General features: G+C 56.4%; 1 protein-coding gene across 3 annotated transcripts in view; it reads left to right on the plus strand.

Annotated features, from left to right (window-relative positions):
• Positions 1 to 895: 895 nt before the first annotated feature.
• Positions 896 to 21,893, plus strand: part of MX2 (MX dynamin like GTPase 2) — a 29,177-nt gene continuing 8,179 nt past the window's right edge. Inside the window, exons 1-9 of one of the 3 annotated variants that reach the window (XM_059392381.1) lie at positions 1,496 to 1,602; positions 7,069 to 7,117; positions 7,228 to 7,380; positions 7,930 to 8,122; positions 9,029 to 9,166; positions 11,230 to 11,384; positions 13,409 to 13,547; positions 16,957 to 17,155; positions 20,403 to 20,481. In XM_059392381.1, coding sequence (XP_059248364.1) covers positions 7,267 to 7,380; positions 7,930 to 8,122; positions 9,029 to 9,166; positions 11,230 to 11,384; positions 13,409 to 13,547; positions 16,957 to 17,155; positions 20,403 to 20,481 — 1,017 coding nt within the window. In that variant the 5' untranslated portion in view covers positions 1,496 to 1,602; positions 7,069 to 7,117; positions 7,228 to 7,266. Of the gene's footprint in view, positions 1,603 to 7,068; positions 7,381 to 7,929; positions 8,123 to 9,028; positions 9,167 to 11,229; positions 11,385 to 13,408; positions 13,548 to 16,956; positions 17,156 to 20,402; positions 20,482 to 21,893 lie in introns of all 3 variants that reach the window. The other 2 variants (XM_059392380.1, XM_059392379.1) reach the window with 2 other exon arrangements.

Here is a 21,893-nt window from a genome sequence, read left to right on the forward strand (position 1 = left end):
CACCTGTTGGCATCCCACGGAGACTCAGCAGGCCAGCTGGGGGTGCATCCTTACCCCCCACCCAGCGGAGCGGACAGCCCGCCTGGTCTGTGCTTTGATGCTCCCGAGAGTGCTCCCCCCTTGGCTGGGCGTGTCACCATCCTCTGGCTACAAGGACCCTGTCTTGTAGGGTCCGGGGTGGGCTCCCTCCCGGAGAGGCCGCCGGGAGGGGGAACATGCAGGAGGGGGTGCCCTCTGGACGGTAGATGGAGGGCTGCTGCTGCTCTCGCTGAAGATGGGGCCACTCTGCCTGGACGGGGCCTTCGTGGTGCCTCTCCTGAAGCCATGAGCACGCCCCAGGACTGTTGGGAAAGACATGGGTGTCGAAACAGAAAAGCATCACACAGCGGGTAAGTGGCCCACTCCCTGCGGGGGTCAGCAACGGACCCCGGATCCTACAGTGCCCAGATCTCCAAGACTATCTCCCCAAGACCTCGAAGGCAAAGGTTCTAATTTTCTTCTTTAAAGGAAAACCTGCCCACAAGGGCAATAAGTAAAATGAATGAACAAAGAATTGCTTGGGATTCTTTTTTCATGATTTATAAACAATGTTTGTTTCGATTTTGGGGAGGATCAGCCGAGGCCCACTTCCTCTTTTTTGTGCAGGCCCGGCATCCTGAGGGCTCCTGAGGTTTTCTGGCAGCTATGCTCTGGTGATGGGCATACCCGACTTGCTTCCACTCCATCACAGAACTGGGGACCTGCAGGACCCTTGGGCACATGTTTGCCCTTTTGCGGGGGACATGACCCAGGACCAGAAGGTCAGGAGGGTCAGGGCTGAGCTCCCAGCTGGGAGCCCCTACAGTCTGGCCTCTGCCCTCTTCCTGGCCCGGCAGAGAGCTCTCCCAGCGCAGGGACCCCCGGGAGTGTGGGGGTGTGCACTGAACAAACAGGTTATTTCAGGGAGCTGCGGAGTTCCCTCCTTCGGGTCTGCAGGTCTTCCCACGGGGAGAGGATGAGGATGGTCAGGGGTGGTTCAGGCATGCTGCCATGGGACCCCCTCCAAGCTTTGAGATCACAGACCTGCAGGCACCTTGGATGTGGGAGCCGCACGTGAGGGGCCGAGTCAATCAGAATGAAACCAACTAAGACTAAGACCGTCAGATCCTAGGCTCACTGGCCTCGTTCAGGAGGCTTCGAGCCGCGCAGGTGCCCCTCTGTATTGGACACAAGGAATAGAATGTTGCCATCATCGCGGAATGTCCTAGAGGACGTGCTGCTCTACGTCCCTGGATGTCCACGTTCTTCCTGATACCAGCCTCCCCCGAGAAGCCACCATCCCCGATGCCGATTCTCCACCCCATGCATCTGCCCCCCACCCATGCCCCAGCCCTCCAGGACAATCCTGCTGAGAACTCCAGGGTGAGTCACAGGGTGCCGGGCGGGGGTGGGGGGGCAGCGTGCTGCTTTTTTGGTTTCATTTCTGTGGTCTGGATTTCTGGTTTCATTTCTCTCGGTGATGCTCGGGGGAGTGAGCCACACAGCATATAAAAGGAAGCCAGGAAGGACCGGATGACTCTCCTGGTGCAGGAGCACTTGCGAAGAAGGCAAGAGAGCACCAAGGTAAGGGGGCCCATCCCTCCCCAGGCGGCTGTGCTGGGAGGACCGTGTCCCCACGTCTTTCTGCAGCAGATGCGCCTTTTCAAAGGATTTCCCGGGAACCGTGGCTTGTGCCGGAAGGCAGCAGACAGAAAGACAAGTTTCTGAAGGTGCCCCTTGGGAGATTCGGGGAGGCTTGGTTGGCGCGGGGTGGGGGAGGGGGCACCTGCACGCCCGGGGTGCATTCTAGAGGGCGCGGCTAGTCTGGAGGCACAGGCGGCCCCCCACCCTGAAGCTGACCGAAACCTTGCGGCCACAAAGGGGTGGCTTCTGGGACGCCTCGCTCACACATCCGGGGGTGGGGGGAGCTCTGCGCCCCTGTGATGCTGTGAGTTGTAACAAGGTGAGCTAACGCTTGTCCTCCGGCTGTATATTACATCCCACAGTCAGCAATGCAGTTAACAACACTGTAGTGCGTATTTGAAAGTTGCTTAGAAAGTGGATACTAAAAGTCCTTATCAGAAGAAAAATTGTCGCTATGTGCCAAGACTGGATGTTAACTAGATTTACTGCAGTGATCATTCTGCAATATATTACAAATGCCGGGGGGGGGGATATATATATATATATATATATATATAATTTGATCTTCATCTTGTTCCTGACACAGCTCCTAAAATCCTGGGGATTTCTCTAGTGGAGAGAGCCTTGTCTTTTGTTATGTTAATAAGGACTTTGGAAAGCCTCCAAGGGTGGGGCTGGCCGCTGAGTCCTGCCGGGATTCCGCCCCCTGACCTGGGGGAGGGAGCGTGGCTGGAGGTTGAGGCAGTCTCCAGGGGTCAGTGATTTCATCTGTCCTGGTCTGTGCAATGACACCACCATAAAAACCCAAAAGGAGAGGGTTTGGAGCGCTTCCAGGCTGGTGAACACGGGGGACCTGGAGGGCACGGAAGCGCCCCCTCTTTCCCAGACCTCGCCCTGAGCATCTCTTCATCTGACTGTTCCTGAGTTTCGGGCTTTTGTCATAAATCAGTAATCTAGTCAGTTCTCTGAGTTCCCTGAGCCACTTCTGCAAATTATCTGAACCCCAGGTGGCTGTGGCTGGAACCTCCCCTCTGTAGCCCTCAGAGACAGGCGACTCCTCGCACTTGCGGTTGGCGTCTGCAGTGGGCTGGAGGTGCGGCGGGCGCACGAGCCACCTGCCAGGACCCAGCCCGTAGCCTGTGGCGGCAGATGCTATTTTGGGGTAGATCATGAAAGAATTAAGTGTCTGGTGGTGTGGAAGAAACCCCCACACGGGAACTAGTGTCAGATTTCAAGCCCTAAAGCCTGGTCTCCGGGCTTCGGGTGCCTTCAAAGTGGTCCCTCGAAAGAGACACTGAGGCCAGGTCCTCCCAGCAGAGAGTGGCATTAGCAGGGGACAGATGAGTATCAGCCACGACTGTCTGTGTCTCAGGGCCGCCAGAACAAGGTGCCACGCGCTCGGTGCCTTAAATGGTAGAAACGTCTCCTCCCCCCCCACCCCCCCTGCTCTGGAGGCTGGAGGTCTGAGGTCCGGGTGTGTGCAGGGCTGCGTCCTTCCTCGCCTCCTCCGGCACCTGGTCGTGGCCGGCAAACCTGGCATTATTGGGGGAACACATCTCAGGGTGCTGGGCTGCTCCCCGGGTCGCGCCAGCAGCAGGAAGAAGGCCCGGGTTCTCCCGAGGACGGAGGGGAAGTGAGAAGCACCTCCCTTTCTCTTTCCTGAAAACGTGACAAAACACCAGAGAACCTGATTTTTGTAACTGTATTCTGCTTTCAGGAGAAACAAAATTTCTGAACTAGTGTGAGAGGAAGAGAGCTGTCCCCACAGGTCTGCGAGGCCGTGCAGGCTCGGCCCGGTCGTGGCGATGGTAGAGCAACCCTGAAGGCACAGCAAGCGGCCAGGTCCAAGGTCGACAAGCTGCAAAGCGATAGAAAGGTCTCCCCTCTGCGCAGAGCCTGTGTGGCTGCGGAGCTGCTCGCAGAACTCCGGCCTGGGGCAGGTCCCAGAGGCCAGGCTCCGGGGCTGGGGGCCAGGGAGGGGCGCAGGGCACTGGGGTCCAGACCCTCCCCGCGGCTGCGCTTCCCCTGGGGCTTGGCAGAGTGAGAAGAAGGTCCAGATACAGTAGAATCAAAAGCAGGAGGACAGGCCCTGGGGGAGCAAGGGGCTGGTCCTCAAGGCTGAGGTCCAAAACCTACCCTCATGGACGGTGGCCCTCTGTGAAGCGTTTTCTTCTCTTTTTTCTTTTTAATATTTACTTTATTTTATTTACTTATTTCAGAGCGAGCACTAGTGGGGGGAGAGGGACCAGGAGTGGGGGTCCAGAAGGGTGAGGGAGGGGGCACGGGGGCAGGGGGGGGAGGGGAGAGGGTGCAGGGCCACTGGTGGGAGGATGAGAGCCCGGGGAGAAGCAGGCTCCCCCCGGAGCGCGGGGCTAGACAAGGGGCCATTCCGGGACCCCAGGATCCTGACCTGGAGGAAGGCAGACACTCAACTGCGAGCCCCCCGGGCGTCCCCTGTGATGTGTTTTCCAAATGTGAATAACTTCAGTATTTCCTCATTGTGGAAACAATCCACTGTTGGTTGGAGTCTCGAGCCTGTTGCCTTCTAGCCGGGACGGTCCCCCAGCCCTTCAGCCCATCTTCTCCCGCCGCCTGCACACGCGCGGCTCCGTAATCGAGACCGCGGGGCTCGCAGGACCGCCGGGCACGCAGGGAGCATCAGGGGCCCTTTCCCGCACTGCCTATCCGTCTGTCCCTCTGTCCAACCGCCCCACAACCCCCTCCCGCCTCTTTCCTCGCCCCTCCGGGCACACGTACCTTCACCCTGCATCGGTATCCCCCAAATTCCTCCGTCCGGGGTGCCCTGAGTGTCTCCGTGACTGGTTCATGGTGCCCCCTTTTGGGGGAGCAAGAACCCCGGCCCCATCCGTGTCCTTGCAGCTGGACTAAGAATCACGTGGCCACGAGGCAGATTCACAGGAGAAAATCCAATTTAGCAGCGTGCGGACGGGGAATCCACACAGATGTGAACGTCCCGGACGGTCGGGCGACAGGGGGCACCCGTGTCATCTGAACGGAGAAGAAGGGCCGGGGCTCTGGGGCTTCGGAGGGAAGGAACCCGCTTCACGGGGCGACAAGAGGCGGCTGTTTGCGGATTCGGGGGTCTTCCGCCGTGCAGATCAAATGCGTCTCTGCTGAGAACCTTATTCTGGAAAGACCCCCCCCCCCCAGTCCAGATTCTTCTGTGGGGTTAAGGAGGGGGCAAGGTTTCTCCCGAGCCCACGGGGTCTCCGTTGCCAGCAGCTCAAGAGAATGCTCGCGCCAAGTAGTGCGTTCCTGGGGGTTGGAGTCTGACCCCTTCACCTCCGACCAAAAGAAATACCGAATAGTTCTATCAATTAATTGCTGCTGTTGGGTCCAAACAACTCAGCAGCAGCAGGTTGTGTGGTGTCCAACAGGTGACTCTGTGCCCCCCTGAGAAGTTTAAAAACCCACGAGCGACCTTGCAAGTTGGCTGAGGTTCCTCAGGGTGCCCGGACGCACCGTTTGGGAACCATCGCCCGACCACTCTGGGCAATGCCTTTTCCTCACCTGCATGTCCCTCAGAGGCTTACCTGTGAGGTAGGGAACCTGGTCACAATGTGGGGTGCCTTCGACAGAGGGGGCCTGTCTCCACGGACCCAGCAGCGAGGGATGATGGGATGAGTTTCCTCCCCTCTGGGTTGCGGGCGCAGCCCCTGGAAGCGGACTCCAGCCCGTCACCCTGCAAGGTCCAGCTGAGAGTGGGGGCCGGCAGGGTCCCTCTCAGATGCTTTCACCCCAGAAGAAAGGGAGGGAAGGAAGGAAACCCTCCCTCTGGGGAGGCCTCGGTGACCCCCGAGCAGGACCGGCCATCCTTCCCCTGCCCCTGCGTCTCCTCCCTGGCTCGCTCCTTGGGTGCCTCCGGTCTCCCCCGGTCCTGTGCGTCGCCCTCTGTGCTCTCTGTCACCTCAGGGACGGTGCTGCGCTCCCAACCTGATCGGGTCCTGTCGCCCCGCCCTGCCCTGCGTGAGCCCCACGAGTGGGTGTTTCTCCACACTCACTTCCCGGGGTCTCTCGGTGGCTCTGCCCTGTCGTTGGCTGTGCCCCCCCCCCCTCCCGGGCCCAGAGCCCCCACCAGGAAAGGTGGAGAATGAGCGACCCCTGCAGACCACCTCCCGCATGCCCCGCTGTAAGTTGCTTATGAAGCAGTTCCCCGAAACGGGCCTTGCCTCTTGCTGGCTGTCTAGGGCCAAAAGGCACAACCAAGCCAGCCCAAGAACAGGACGAAGAAGGTGGTGCTTGGGACAAGCCAAGGACACCGGGGCTGTTTCCCGAAGCGGGGTCCCCTCAAATAGCAGAACTGGGAAGGTTTATGCTAAGGGTGCGTGCATATTTGTGATGGGGCTCAGACGATGGGACCACAGTGTGCCTCTTAAGGGACAGGGTCCAGGTCCTGAGTGATGGAAGCCAAGGGCCGCCCGGGGCGACAGCGTCAGTTCCCTGGGTCCGGTTGCTCTGGGGTCTGCGTACTCTCAGGGTTGAGATCCTGCAGTGATACCTGCAGAGTGTGTTGGACCAGGTGCCCGGCTGGCTCTACAGGGGCAGCGTTCAACTCCCGATCTCAGGGTTGTGAGTTTGAATCCCACCCTGGGCGCAGGGATTCCTTAAAAAATAAAATATTTAAAAGAATCATAACGTGCTGGGCCAATCTTTACTTTTGAACCAGCCCTGGGAGTTTCATCCTGACGGATTGTCCCCGATAGCATTGCTCTATCTCCTGGCCTGCCAGTGGACGCTCGTCCTCACGTTCTTCTCTTCCCCTAAAATCCTTCACTACTGGGCTCTGTTCTTCTGCAATCTCCAGAGGTTCTGCAAGAAATGTGCTCTGGGGGAGTAGTGCTGGTCAGGTACACATCCCAGGGTGGCCGGGGCCTAAAATTGCCTTTCTTATGTCAAGAAGGCTGCATCTCATCTTTCTTTTTCTGGAGACCACTAATTCTTTCTGTTTGCAAAATCTTAAAACAAGAATAAGGCCTGATAAGACTCTGGGGATGAGAGCCAAGGAGCGTAGCAAGGCCTACAGCCGCACGAGTCCCTACGATTCCCTTGTGAGCCTGCTGGCCGCCAATGGCAACAGTGCGCAGGCGGATCGTGTCCTTTACTCTGACGACAGGGAGCCCGTGTTTCACCAGGAAAGCAAAGTCCTCCACCGTGGCCCTCTACAAAGGAATTTATTCTGTGTACATATGGCGGAGGTTAATAGAACTTGCATGATTTTCTCATTTAAGATTAAATAAGTCAACAGATTTGTTCTTGAGGTCTCCCCCCGGTCTGCGGGCAGGGGTGCATGGTGTGGAGTTGGGCGAGGTGAGGCTGGCCAAGGTCCGGGCTAGGAGGGGACTGCCCAGGGACGGTGGGCCACTCTGCCCTCCTGTGTCTTTGCAGAGTTTGTCAAGGAGACGAGGCACTAAGCAGCAGAGAGCACAGCCCCCAGGTCTGACTCGGTGAAGGCCGATGGCTAAGGCCCACAGTTCTGGCCCCTACTGGAAGCCCAAGATGTTTCCTCCCCAACAGCAACCAAAAAAGGACACGAATTTCTTCCAGCCGCAGCCGCCACCATCTGGAGAGACAACAGGACACACGATGTCTTCTCGAAAGCATCAGGTCGGGGGACAGGACCCAGGTGACCTCACCAAAATGCTCCACTCCCTGACCCTGCAGCAGCCGGAAGGAAGCAGGGCCCAACAGAAGACAAAGGTAGGTCACGCAGAGGGACATCAGGAAGGGTGTGTTCCAGCTCCCGGCCAGAGGTGAGATCCCCAGTCATGGCCATAAACCCACAAGTCTGGTCCAATCCTGCCAGTAAAGCCGGTGCCCCATGGTCTCCTAGGAACCTCTCAGGCAATCACCAGGATAAACCCAATCTCTGGGGCAGCAAGCCTGGGGCTTCTGTCCCAAGGGCCAGGGTTTCCTCCCTCCCTGCTGGAGGAGATGCTACCGTCAGCATCACCATGGCTAACCCACCCCACTCCCAGCCCCACCCCTGCTTGGCAGCCCAGGGCCTGGTTCCCGTCCCCACTCTGGCCAGGTGCTCCCACCGCCGGGTGCTTTCTGCCTGTTCAATGAGGCACCTGCCAGCCAGCTACCCCACATCGGTGGAAGCAAAGCCTCTGCGAGAGGAGAACACGGGGACCTCCCTGGGGCCCACCCACCTCCTGTCTGCTGAACTGTCTGCACCCCAGCATCAGGGGAGGCATGCATCCTGCCCCAAATCCCCAGTGACAATGGGAATCCTGCCTTTCCCAGGGCCCCGAGCACAGGCTGGCTAGCCAGTACGAGGAGAAGGTGCGCCCCTGCATCGACCTCATCGACTCCCTGCGGGCCCTGGGTGTGGAGCAGGACCTGGCCCTGCCCGCCATCGCTGTCATCGGGGACCAGAGCTCGGGCAAGAGCTCCGTGCTGGAGGCTCTGTCGGGGGTCGCCCTCCCCAGAGGCAGCGGTAAGCACCTTGGGCCAATTTCTCTCTGCAGCCTGCTGGGTCACCCGCGGGCCACAAGGCATCCCTCGGGGGCTAGCGTCTTCATAGGCAGGCCCTGGAAGGCTTAGGTCTGCAACGCATGGCTGGGCTGGCAGGTGTGTATGTGGGGGGCTAAGGTCCCTCACGGCCCCTGGGTTCCTGACCTTTTTCTCATCAATAGCTCTTGCTGGGCTTGGGCTGGAGGAGGAGACGATGCTGCCCTTAGAGGACCGGCAGTATAGACATGTGGAATGCTCAGGACTTCACAATAGGAACGCCCAGCCCCAAGCAGCTCAGGGAGGTTCCAGCCTTGAAACCCAAGAATACCCTTGAACCCCAAGAATGCCCTTGAACAGCCTCCTTCAGACGTCCCGACTCTTGCCCTGGCTCTAGCTGCCTTCTCCCCACCGACCCCAAGTGTGAGGGGCTTGGAGGGGGTGGGGCCGAGCTCACTGCTCCACTCATCCATCTGTCCTCGGCCCTCTGCGGCCACCCAGACGAAGGCTGGTCCCGCGGCCAAAGCCCAAGGTGGGACTCCAGCTCAGGTGTCCAGGGAGCCCTCAGACACACAGCCTCAACTCGGGTTTGTGTGACTTCTAGAGCAACACGAGGGGGACGGTGGCTACGGTCGGCCTGGAGGCTCAGTGACCACAGAGCACAGGGCCCCGGGTCGGGGGTGGGGCGTACAGCTGCAAATGTCTCTTTCCTAGGACCTGTGCCCCTTTGTGCCCGCCCAATCCAAGCCTCTGTCCTTACCCAGCCCTGGAGACCGACCAAAACTTCAGACGAGGACTCCTGGGACATTGGGGCAGCTCTCTGGGGACAGGGGGAAAGGGCACCTGCAAACCCTCCTTCAAGGGACTTAGCCTGTCGGGGACACTGTCTCAGGGATCGTGACCAGGTGCCCGCTCGTGCTGAAGCTGAAGAGGCAGCTGCAGGAGAGCGCGTGGAAGGGTCGGATCATCTACGGCACCAGGGAGGTCCAGCTCCAGGACCCCTCCCAGGTGGAGAAGGAGATCCTCAAAGGTAGGAGGCCCGGGCTTTCTGCAGGTGTGGCTCTCGGGGCGCTCCCTTGCGGTCCCGTCCCCTTCTCCGCCTCCCGGCCATGGGGCCTCTTCCTCCCAGGCTTTTCCGTGCTCCGGTCCTCCTGCCTCCCACGCTGCCCCTCCTCTGGGCAGTGCCGCCCACAGGACACACACACCCCCACTCTCCCGGTCACCACTGTCCTGAGCCACCGCCCTGCAGATTACTAAAGCTGATTCGGAACGCAGAGGGGCTCCATGCGACTGGTCACAAACACGGCCTCTCCCTGTGACTTCCCGGGCTCAGATCCCCCAGAACCCCAATTGCAGGCCTCAAATGGCTCAGCAGAGGGACCGCCTCCAGAACGGAGAAGTCCGGCCCCCCCAACCCGGTTCTCATGCCCCGCCTGCCGCCCTGCGGAGGGAGAAGGCTTCTCCAGCCCTGATGCTCCAGGACTCACTCTCTGATCCAGGGCGGCCCCGCGGCTAATTCCGGGAGGCGGGGCAGGAAGAGAGGAGGTATCGAGCCCACACTGAGGAGCAAGGCCAGGTGATGCGGAAGCATCGCTCTTATGTCTCCATGCTTCCCCTTAGCCAGCGACCAGTGCCCTCTGTGTCCTCGTCCGTGGCACATGTGTGTCGTGACATTTGCCGTCATGCCCGCCCCTCCCCCTGCTCCTCTCATTTCCGGGTTTCCCTCGGCGGTCCAGCCCCTGGGCCCTCACCTGGTCTGCAGCAGCCAGTAGTCTGGGGGGCTCGTGGGCACTGCAGCGTCTCAGGGAGACACCCCAGACCCGCCTGGCCGGAACCTGGACTTGAACCGGGCTCCGCAATGCGTCCTACGTGCTCAGAATGCGAGGAGCCAAGCTTGGAGCTGGGCCGGCTACATGACTCGGGCGCTCTGCACCGAGTCAGACCCCAAGACCTACCCCCATTCAAAATTACTAAGAATCTCAAGACCGTGAAAGCAGATTAGTAAACCAGGCGGGGGTCCCTCCGAACCATGGGGCTCCCCGTGACGGCTTGGGCCCCACGTGCATGAAACAGGTCGTGGCTCTGAGACTTGTGCACGAGGCATCTGAGTCGGTCCCTGTTCTGGTTGTGGCGCCAACAGCCTGCAGGAAGGCTGGTTTTCTTCTAGCTCACCCCCGGGGTGCTCCCAGGAAGGGGCAAGATCCCCGGGACTTACTGGTGGCCCCTGTCTGTTCGAGGGCATCTGGACATCTGGGTGACAGGCAAGCGAGGACATGCACAGCCCGGCAGCCGGAGAGTGACAGTGGAAGTCGGGGGCGGGGGGAGACTGTCTCAGCTCTGCCCACACGTCCTCCTCCCGGCCGCGAGGTTTGCTCTGCGCCGCTCTCTGCCCACACCCGCACGTCTGTTCTTCCTCCCCGCACCAGTCCTGGCTTGTGGAGGGGACGGGAGCTCCGTGTCGATGGCTGTCTTTATGGACACCTTCAGACCCCCGACCCAGGGACCCCGTCCGTCCGTTGGCCACCCTCTAGGAGGACAGAGACCGCCCTGCTGCACCAGCAGAGCTTGAGCCCAGCTCAAAACAGAAAGTTTCTCCTGTCTTTGAACCCTGTGGCCCAGTGGAGATACTTGGTGTCCTCAGGACAGGGCGGCCAGCTTCCCGCAGAGTGAGCCACGCGAGAGAAAGCAGGCGCCGGCCGCGGCGTTTCCTTCCTGCTGGTCACACACAGTCACTCCCACCATCTCTGTCCTTGGACTGAGGTCCCTACATCCGGCCCCCGCACAGGGGCTCACCTTCGGGAGGGAAGGGTGTGGAAGAATTTGCGGCTGTATTTGAAGCCGCTATAACATGCACTGGGAAATACTAAAAAGCACAAAGGGAACAGAACCCTTTCGTAATCCCATCGTGAGCGTATGGTATGGCACCCCCTCCCCGGGGCAGGGGTGAGGGTGTTCAGTGGCTCCCCAGGTGGCCTCAGAGACCTCTCCTCGGGCCTCTGTGAAGTGTTTCCTAAGCACCAGGGGCTCTCGGCTTTTCCTGGGAGGGGTCGTTAATCTGGACTCTGGGTTTGCCCCCTGCCTCGGCCTCCGCAGCCCAGAACACCTTAGCCGGGGACGGAGTCAGCATCAGCCATGAGCTCATCAGCGTGGACATCATCTCCCCCGAGGTTCCGGACCTGACCCTCATCGACCTCCCCGGCATCACCAGGGTGCCTGTGGGAAACCAGCCCCAGGACATCGGGCTGCAGGTGAGCTTTTCTGGGACTTGGGAACGGGCCCAGCTGGAGACAGGAAGACTTCCTGGTCTGGGCGGGCGGGCCCGGGGGCTCTGGAGCGCCACCACCCTGGCCCTGGTCTCCGGCCCTGGTCCCCAGCTCTGGGACTCTGGCTCCGGGCGGTTGGGGAGGAGACCAGGGGAACAGTGCGCAGGGCACGGAGCAGAGGCTGTCGCTCCCCAAGGCTCTCTGGTGGCTCCAGGTCCTTCAGCATGAAAGTTCCCCGCATCCAATGTGCTCCGGCCACAGGAGCTCATGGGCCACATCTGTCACTGTGCCCCGTTCCTCCCCTGCTCCAGCCGCACCCGAGCCCTCGACAGTCCTCAAGCCCTCCAGCTTTGTACCTTCTCCTCCCTCTCTCTGAAATGCTCCCCCTGCCCAGATTTCCATGAGGCACCTTCTCCCGCTTCCTCCAGAGCTCTCCCAAAGGCCACCTTCACCGGGATTCCCTCCCTGATGCCCAACACCCCGCCCCTGGTCCTTCCACTTCTATTTATCGTCCCTGTTGAGTGTCTGTGTTCCCTCCTGGGACAAAGACCCCCGAGGGACATCACCTGTGTGTTCATGAACCTCTGCATCCTGGAATGGACCTCCCGCTGGGGGTGCCCGTCAAGTCCATTGCATGAAAAGAAGGTGAAGAAGTGTGTTTCCCGTAGTGCTTCCTACCCCGAGCCTATCTCCCCCCCCAAGGGACGTCAGCAGGGTCTGAGACATTTACCGTTGTCACGGCTTGGGAAGGAGGGGCTGTTACCGGCATCCAGTGGGTAGAGACCAGAGACGCAGCAAAATTTATTCTGTAATGCGCCGGCTAACAAACACCCCCCGCCCCCGCAAAGAGCTGTGCTGAGCTGTCCGAGGTGCTGAGGAGGAGAGCCCGGAGTGGGGTGCTCGCTTACAGACCTCGGCAGAACAGGTGCTGCCCTCGGGTGTAGGGGATGGAATAGAGACCAAGAAGACGAGGACTTTTATTTTAACTTAAAGACAATTCATGTTCAATGGGACTCTATTCCATAATGTTATTCTATGACATGAGTTTATGCTATTAACTAGCTTATAGGAGTTGATTGTTAACTTTACTCAGGGAAATTTTCCCACAGTTAGGACCTCATGGAGCCTCCCGTTGTTTGTCATCTTTATTCGATGCCATCACTGAATTGCTTCTACGACGCTAGCCTGCACTTACATGACGCAAGTTTCCCATTTGTGGCTGTGCAGGATTATTTCCTTGCGCAACATAGAATAATTTCATGGGGCATCATAAGAGAAAAACACTCTGTGTGAATTGCACCCAAATATACAGAATTGTGTTCCTAGGTGTCGACTTTCTCCACGTTGGTTTGTACTGTCTGAGGGGAAAATATTTTTGAAATTCGATACATAAGGCTTGTGCTGCCCACATCTCTCTTTTGCCTATAGATTCTAAGGAATTTTATTGGATTTCTCTAAATTTGAGTGAGCTAGATTCCTTCTAAGAAGAAACTCCAGAAAAAGACATTGATATTGGGGATGAACACGTGGAGAGATATTATTGACGTCAGATACTATGGTAGAGAGCACTGAGCACCTGCCACTTCGGGCACCGTGGGGGACTCGGCATGAGTACTGAGAGCTCACAAAGGTACCCCCGGACTCCCAGGGCAAACAGGACGCACACCAAACACTGTAAGAGAAGGCAGACTGTCCGAAGCATCACAGGAGAGCCTTGGAGAAGAAGGAGAGTTCTAGTCTGGCTACAGGGACCAGAGAGTTGGCAGGAAAGAAGAAATATCAGTGGGGGGGGGGGGATCTGAAGGGGTGTAGGGAAACAGCAGAGAACCCGGTAAAGGCAGATGGCACAAGTTTGTCTGGGGAAGGGGGCTGGCCGCATCCACGCCCAGAAGAGTAAAAGCCAGGTCATGCTCTTGGAAGTTGGCTTGTCACCAACACACCTGTCTAGCTGGACTGTTGGTTAACCAAAGATAACCCCTTCCTTTGTGTGATTTTTATTTTTCCATCAGATCAAGGCACTCATCAAGAAGTACATTCAGAGGCAGGAGACAATCAACTTGGTGGTGGTCCCCTGCAACGTGGACATCGCCACGACAGAGGCGCTGAGCATGGCTCAGGAGGTGGACCCCAGAGGAGACAGGACCATAGGTAAGACGACAGAACCAAGCTTCCAGAGGACAGGGAGGAAGGGGGAGACTTCTGTATTTAGAAGTTCGCAGAACATAGCCTTATTCCCTGCAGAAGCTCCATGGTCTTAGGACACCTTCACCCACTGCTGATGGCAGTCTCCACTCACAGTCAGGGTGACTGGTGTGGCCAGAGCCTGCAGGGTCTTCATCCTCTTTCTTCCTGGCCTTCACTGGTATTTGCAAACCCTTCCGGATGGGGGGCCAGAACTGCCTTGTCCGCTCTCCCACCGTGGCCCAGAAGGGGGAAATTGACCAGCCCATCAGCTCTGCTGTTCCACAGTTAAAGGTCTTGGAACCTGTTGGCACATGGCAAGGACCTTCATAAGGCCTCAGGGAACATTCTACCGGGCTGATGTTGGGGCATAAGAGTCTGCAGAATTGGTGTTCAAGCAGAAGTCTTTGTGAGGAGCTGGGTTCTCTTCAATATCTTCTTAAAAAAAAAAAAAAATTCACCCTGGAAGGTGTTACAGGGAACTTGACTTGAGAGCACACACAGTCTGGGTTTGAATCCTTGGTCTAGCACTCAAAGGCTACAGAGCCTTGGGTAGTATATTTAACCTCTCCGACCTCCCTCTCTTCATCCACAAACTGGTCTCACAGTCCTACCTATGCGTTGGTGGTTGGGAGGAGTCCATGAAGAAATATCGTATAGCATGGTCCGTAGCTCCAAGCATGTAGTAGTTTCTCAGCAAAGGAGAGCTGCTCTTTTTTTTATTAATAATTCCGTCACTCAACATCACTTCTTCCTCAGTCATCCCGCCTACCAGGGAGATGACCTCTTGAAACTTTGCAGGTCATTTCCTGATGAAACGCATACCTGCTGTGTAATTGCGTTTTCCGTTTCTTCCCAAATAAATGCCTGGTTTTCCAGGAAGGACAGAAATGAATCTTAGGGGCACAGACCTCCGGTATATCATTTCAGTCTGTGCTGGACCCCCCTGGTGCGCTGTTACCTATCGACTTCTGCAAACTTCGCCAACACACCGAGCCAGACAGAACACTCAGCCTTTGGGTCCCTGGTCGTCGTGGCTCCGTGCTCTTTGTCTTCTCTTGATCCTAAGTCAGGAAGGATGCCTCACTGATGGCCACACCAGGTGACATCATCTGTCTCGTAGGGTCAGCTGTCTGGATATTAGTAGGTCTATAGAAGGGGGGGCAGCCGGGAGTCAGTGGGTGAGGACAGAGTTTCAGTTCTGTAAGATGAAGCAAACCGTGGGCAGGGGTGGGAGGCAGGCGGTTCACAATGGTGAGGATACGGACACCACTGAACTGTCCACTTTAAAGTGGCCCAAACAATAACTTTTATGTGATGTACATTTTACCACAATTGTTAAAAATACGTGGGTTTTAGAAACAGGAGGAAGCAGCCTGTTTTCATTCGTTCATTATTCTTCTCATTAGCTGCATGATTCGTGCACACACGAATTATACAAACTTTCCCACAATTTTTTAAAAAGAGAACCGAATGCCTGTCTATACAGTACTTGGGACGGGCGAAAATAGAACAAGGTTGATGACGCCAGCCCGTCCCCCTAACCTGCCCACTGATCCACGCATGGTGCCCGCTTGGCCAACCCCAGCGGGACTCCAGTCGCCACCATGGCACAGAGATGGCGTCTGGAAAGTCGCCAACGCCCTCTGTGCTGACACGCGTGCAGTCCCTTCTCTGTCCCCGTCTCCTGCCCCTCAGACCCAGTCCGATGACTGACCACTCCCTCCTTCTCGAAATCTCTCCTTCCTTTGCTGGAACACGGCCCGCTGGCTTCCAGGTCAGCCTCCTTCAGTGGCCACTGGAGGTCACATTCTTAGTCTTGCCTGGTTGTTCCTTCCCTTCTCTGACCTCTGAATGTCGGAAACCCAAAACGTGGTTCTGAGGTCTCCCCTCTATCAACACGTGCTCGTTAGGGAAGCTGACCATGGCTTTGAGTCTCTCCCTGTGCTGGTGACTCCCAGATCTAAATTTGTAACGCTTCCCTTTCCCTGGACTTGACACCTCCACTTGGACGTCCATTGAATGTCTCCAGTGGAACGTGACCAAAAGACAGCTCCTGACACCCCAGCCCTCCAGCTCTGCTCCCTCCCACGGCTTCTTCCCACTCACAGCGCCGCACCTGCCGGCCAAGTTCTAGAGCCAAACCTGAGAGTCACACATGACACCTCCTTCCCCGGCTTCCATGTCTGATTCATCTACAGTCCTGATGACTCTGTCTCCAAAACTAAACCAGGTCTGTCCACTCCTCTCCGTCTCTTGCTCACCACTAGACCAGACCCCCATCGTCTCCTGCCCAGATGACTCAACCATCCCCTGACTGGGTCTCCAGACACTCGCCTTGACCCCTACACCCCCCACTGGCCTTTAAGCATGTAAATAAAGTCAGACCCCTCTTCAGCTTTTTCTTTATTGCTTGTATATTTCTAGACTAATCTGGCTTTTACCCACTAGGGGGTGAGGGGATAGTCACAAAATCAGGGACCTGGCAGTCCTGTTCTCGACCCCTTTCTCAATACCTAAAGCAGAGTGCTTAATAGGCATCCTTAAATTCAGTATAAATATGTCATGTACTCAGAAAAGGGTTAATTGAAAAATAAGAAATGCTGCTGACCGTGCCTTCTCTATGGCCCAGTAGTTGGGACACAAGACGATCTTCACGAACTAAGGCTGTCGAAGGAGGCGTGAGTGTTTCCTACTTGAGTTCCCGGCTTCAAACAGAGGCCCTGGGTGAGAAGATCGTCTCCCCCCCACAACGGGGCCTTCTCATCGCAAACCTCCCTCGTTCTTATCTTCCTGCTTTCTCGGAAGCTCCGCGTTCTAGGCTTTCCTGAGTGACCTCTGGCTCCCAGGAGGGGCCTTCACAGTGCTGCCGCCTCTCCCGGTGGAGGGTCCGTTCCTTTCCCGGTGGAAGGTGCCGGCGCAGGTTCAGAGATCTGTCGGCTCCCTTGGGGACACGGGGGTGCTGTGCACACACAAACCTCTTAGTGAGTGTGGAGGCACGCTCTTGAGGACCACCCTTAGTAATGGGAAGGTCAAACAGAGAGAAATCCCACAACTCAGATGCCGGAGAATTTTCAGGAAATAAGAAGCCAGATGGCCAGATGTCACCCCAGATTAAAAAAAGGACAAAGAGTGGAAGATGACGTTAGGTATCCCCCCGTGACAGACCAAAAACAAAGTGGCTATTTGAGCAAGTGAAGATGCAGGTAAGAGGCGTGGCGAGGGACTGCGTGAGTGGGGTTTCAGGCCCTGCACGGTCGGAGCTCCAGAAGGCGTCCCGGGTCCAGGCCAAGGCAGCTCCCAGAGCCCGGCAGCAGTCAAGTTCACGGGAGGAGAAAACTGACCCCTTCCGCTGTCTTTGCCTCCCCTCCCCCAGGAATCCTGACCAAACCGGATCTCGTGGACAAGGGCGCGGAACCCATGGTCATGAAAGTGGCTCAGAACCTCACGTACCATCTGCAGAAGGGCTACTTGATGGTGCGGTGCCGGGGCCAGGAGGAGATCACCAACAGGCTGAGCCTGGCCGAGGCAACCAGGAAGGAAACAATGTTCTTCCAGAAACACCCGCACTTCAGGTGAGCTCCCCAGGATCGTCCCAGGACGGCCCTCTGGGAGGGTCGGCTCCGCCTTCCAGGCCAGACGGGGCCGGCGACAGATCAACGCCGTCAGTGTGTCCACCGCGGGTCTGGGGCGGGGCCCCAGGATCTGTGTTTCCATCACGTTCCTGGGGGCGGCCAGCGTTACCGGTGCAGGGACCGCGCTGTGAACACCAGGACTCAGGTCCGTGGAGAAGGGAAGTCTTGGACCTGCTTTGTCATCGTGTGTCCGAGCGGAAACCCTTGAGTGCGCGTGGGCAGGGACTCACCTGTTGCGAGAGAAATGCGCAGAGCAGCACTTGAAAAATGGTCTTGTGGCACCAGCTACGGAGCCTTGCCGTGCCCTTAAAATCGGTTGTTCACGGATTGAATACACGCGCATTTGTAAAACCCTGACAACCGTGCCCGCTGCTGCTGCTTAGTGAGCACCATGTGAATGTTTAACTTAACTGTATTGTGGTAAGAACCTAACATGAGATTAACCCTCTGAGCAAATGTCCAGCACACAACACCGTCTTGTTAACTATGGGCGCGAGGCTGACCAGCCACCTCCAGAACCTTCTCATCTTGCATCACTGGAACGTTGTCCCTGGTGATTAGCAAGTCCCGATTTCCCATCCCCCGGCACCTGGCGACCACCACGCCACTCTCTGGTTCTGTGAGTTCAGCTGGTGTAGACAGATCACGCAGGCAGCATCAATGGTTTTTGCCCTTCTGGAACCGGCTTGTTTCGATCAGCGTGACGTCCTCAACATTCCTCTGTAGGGGAACAGGTGTCAGAACGCCTTTTTTTTTTTTTTTTTTAAGATTTTATTTATGTATTTGACAGAGATCACAAGCAGGCAGAGAGGCAGGCAGGGAGAGAGGAGGAAGCAGGCTCCCTGCTGAGCAGAGAGCCCGATGCGGGGCTCGATCCCAGGACCCTGAGACCATGACCCGAGCCAAAGGCAGAGGATTAACCCCCTGAGCCCCCCAGGCGCCCCAGGCTACCCTTCTCTTTAAAAGCCGAACCATATTCCTTTGTGCACCTTGTCCTCATCCGTTCGTCCAGCCGTGGACACTAGCTCATTCCCGCGGCTGTCGAACGAGCCACAGCGCGTGTGGGAACGCTAACGTCTCTTTCCGGACTTCAGTTCTTGTGCTAAATGCCCAGAACTGCGATTGCTGGACCGTACGGCAGTTTCATATTACAATGTCTTGAGGACCTTCTACACTGCTGTCCCCAGAAGCTGCACCATCGGCCTTCCCGCCAGCAGTGCACGAGGGCTCACGCGCCTCCACCTCCTTGCCGACACTCGTGGGGTCTGGGGTGTGGAGTGCTGTGTCATTGTGCTTCTGATTTGTGTTCCCCGGATGCCGGTGGCTACGAGCTTTTTCTCACGTACCTGTTTGCCCTTGGTGTGTCTTCTCAGAAGAAATCTCTGTTTGAGAACTGGGCCTGTTTTTAAGTGGGTGGGGTTTTGGTTTGTTTGTTTTTTAAGATTTTATTTATTTATTTGACAGACAGAGATCACAAGTAGGCAGAGAGAGAGAGAGAGGGAGAAGCAGGCTCCCCACTGAGCAGACAGCCTGGTGAGGGGCTCGATCCCAGGACCGTGAGATCATGACCTGAGCCCAAGGCAGAGGCTTTAACCCACTGAGGCCCACAGGTGCCCGGCTTTATGGGTTTTATTGCTGTCGTCATCGTCGACTTGTGGGAGTTCCTTGTATGTTTTGGAAACTGGCCCCTTATCAGCTACGTGGCTCACACCTACTTTTCCCGCTCCGCAGGCTGCTTTTCCCTTCGCTGGTTGTTTCCATTGCTCTGGAGAAGCTTTGGAGTTGATGTAACCCTATTCGTTTTTGCTGTGGTCGCCTGTGTTTTTGGTGTCATATCCATAAAATCATTTCCAAGACCAGTATCACAAAGATTTCCTCCTGATGGTTTCTTCCAGGAGTTTATTTTTTTCCCCAAGATTTTATTTATTTATTTATTTGAGAGACAGAGAGGGAGAGCATGAGAGGGGCGAGAAGCAGAGGGAGAGGGACAAGCGGACTCCCCGCCGAGACGGGGCTCGATCCCAAGACCCTGAGATCACGACCTGAGCTGAAACCAAGAGTTTGACGCTCAACCGACGGAGCCACCCAGGCACCCCTTACATTCAAGCCTTTAATCAGACTTTTGTGTAGCAGTGTAAGAGAGGGATGGCTCCAAGTGCACTATTTTTGCACACGGCCGTGGTTCCCCATCATCTTTCGGGGAAGAGACTGCCCCCGTTACATATCCTGGGCCCTCCATCAGAGACCAGCTAATTGCATGTGCATGGGCTTATTTCCCGGCTCACTATTCCGTTCTGCTGGTCTGTGTGTCTGTCTTTATGCGAGCACCATATTGTTTCAATTACCGTAGCTCCGTACTGCATATTTGAAATCGGGAAGTAGAGCGCCCTCCAGCTTTTTTCTTCTTTATCAAGACTGATTTCACTATTCGGAAATAATTGTTACAAGAAATAAGACACTAGTGTGGGCGAGTCGCTTATCCTCTAGGAAGTTAAGTTTTTTGGTTGTCCTGTAGCTAAGAAGATGACTTACCTGCTGAGTTTGTTGAGATGATAAAAAGAGAAAATAAAGGTAACCTTTTGAGCACCCAGCTTGCTCGAGTTTGGGCTCACCCCATAATTAGGAACTGTCTTTTGAATGCACTGCTTGGCTTTCTTGATGGCCTGTGTCACCCTAGGGAGCTGACACTTAAAGCCCAGAATAGGAAAATGATCATATATGTTATCAACCTTAGAAATAGAAGAGTGAGTTCTTTTTTCCAGCAAAAGTGAATTTATTTTGGAATAACTGAATTGCGATTTGGGACATTCGAGCCAAAGGCAAGCTCAACAAACAAAGGAGAGGAACGTTATCTTACGGAGAAGAGGGAGGGCTTGGGTTGTCTGGAACTCAGTCCACTGGAGGAAGGCTAGCGTCCAGGGTGCTGATGGTTTTTCATTGGCTGAGTCGCAAGGGTGGTGGGTTGCTTGTGGGAGAGTCAGCTCACGTCCTTTCCAGCTGGGGTTCACAGCTGATGTTTCTCTCCCAATGAGGAGTCTTCTGCTGGGTCTGGTCCGGACACCCTGGGTCGTGGTGTGGCACAGGAGCTCCCCCTTCTGGCCTCCCGGCTCCATTTCAGCGAGGTGTCCCCGACCGTACAGATAACCAGGGCGCTTCCTGAATGCCTGTGTGTTCTGTCTCGTCTCAGAGCTCTCCTGCAGGAAGGAAAGGCTACGGTGCCCTGTCTGGCGGAAAGACTGACCAACGAGCTCATCTTGCACATCAATGTGAGTCAACGGGGTTGGGTTGCCTCTTGTAGAAATTACAGCCTACCCAAGTCCCTTGGTCGTGCGACGGCTCAGCTGCCCGCACCAGCCGATCAGCAAGTGCATTCTGCAAACCAAATCGCTCATGGTCAGAGGTTCCCAACAGAGCTTCCAAAACCTGGAGGCAACAGCTGCGGGCTGTTGAGGCAAATTGTCGAATCCGTCCATCTGGGGAAGCAACGAGAGGAGGAGGGAACGGTCAGCCAGCTGAGAAGGCTGAAAGGAACCGGCACTGACGTAGCAAATACATCCTTTTGCAAGAGGCTAACACTTCGTCAACCTCGAAAATGAAACAGTCAGTGATTTTTACCAACCTGTCAGACAAAAGCAATGAATTCTTCCGAGCCAGGAAACACATACTCCGAGAACACTGGTTGGAAGGGGCCAGAGCTTCTCAAGCTGCGTGCGCAAGTCACCCGGAATCTGATTTCAGCTCAGATTCCTGGGTCCCCATCCAAGTTTCTGAGTCGGTAGATCTAGGGGGTGGGGCGCAATGAATCTGGCCTTCTAACTTCCCGGGTGGTCAGGGAACATACACAGAGGAGCCCTGCTAATCCAGAAACTGCCCGCAAGCCCCCACACACCCTCCTTCCAGGCCTCAGCGATCCCCAGAGGTGGAGGGCGCAGAACGGCGCCCGGCCCCCAGACAGCCCTCCTGGCGCCTCTCCAGGCCCTTCCTTCTCCCCCTCCTTCCTTCTCATCGGCATGGCTGACTGGCTAGGGCTCCTCCCAGCCCGACACTGATATCCAAGACGTCTCCTCTACTGTAGCCCCGTTTATCCGCTTATAACACCCAAATGATCACCAGCAGAACATTTTACTAAAGAAAACTTACATTATACGCAAGTGTACTTGTTCCCTAAAACTTTTTCTTAAAGATTGTATTTATTAATTTGGAGAGAGACAGAGGACGCAGGGGGAGGGGCAGAGGGCGAGGGAGAGAGAGAATCCCAAGCAGACTCCCCGCTGAGCACAGGGCCCCGCCTGGGACTCGATCTCGTGACTTGAACCAAAACCAAGAGTTGGATGCCTTTTTTTTTTTTTTTTAAGATTTCATTTATTTATTTGACAGAGAGAGATGACAAGCAGGCAGAGAGGCAGGCAGAGAGAGAGGGGGAAGCAGGCTCCCTGCTGAACAGAGAGCCCAATGCGGGGCTTGATCCCAGGACCCTGAGACCATGACCTGAGCCAAAGGCAGAGGCTTAACCCCCTGAGACACCCAGGTGCCCCAAGAGTTGGATGCTTAATTGCCTGGGCCACCTGGGCACGCTTACTTATTCTCTAAATACAGAGCACCACCCAAGCCCAACCTGGCCGTGCCCCGATTCCTCCCTAGTCCTACGACCTCAACAAAACGGCAAATTCCTGCACGC

This window comes from Mustela nigripes, chromosome 2, assembly GCF_022355385.1.
Source record: "Mustela nigripes isolate SB6536 chromosome 2, MUSNIG.SB6536, whole genome shotgun sequence".
Classification (NCBI taxonomy): domain Eukaryota; kingdom Metazoa; phylum Chordata; class Mammalia; order Carnivora; family Mustelidae; genus Mustela; species Mustela nigripes.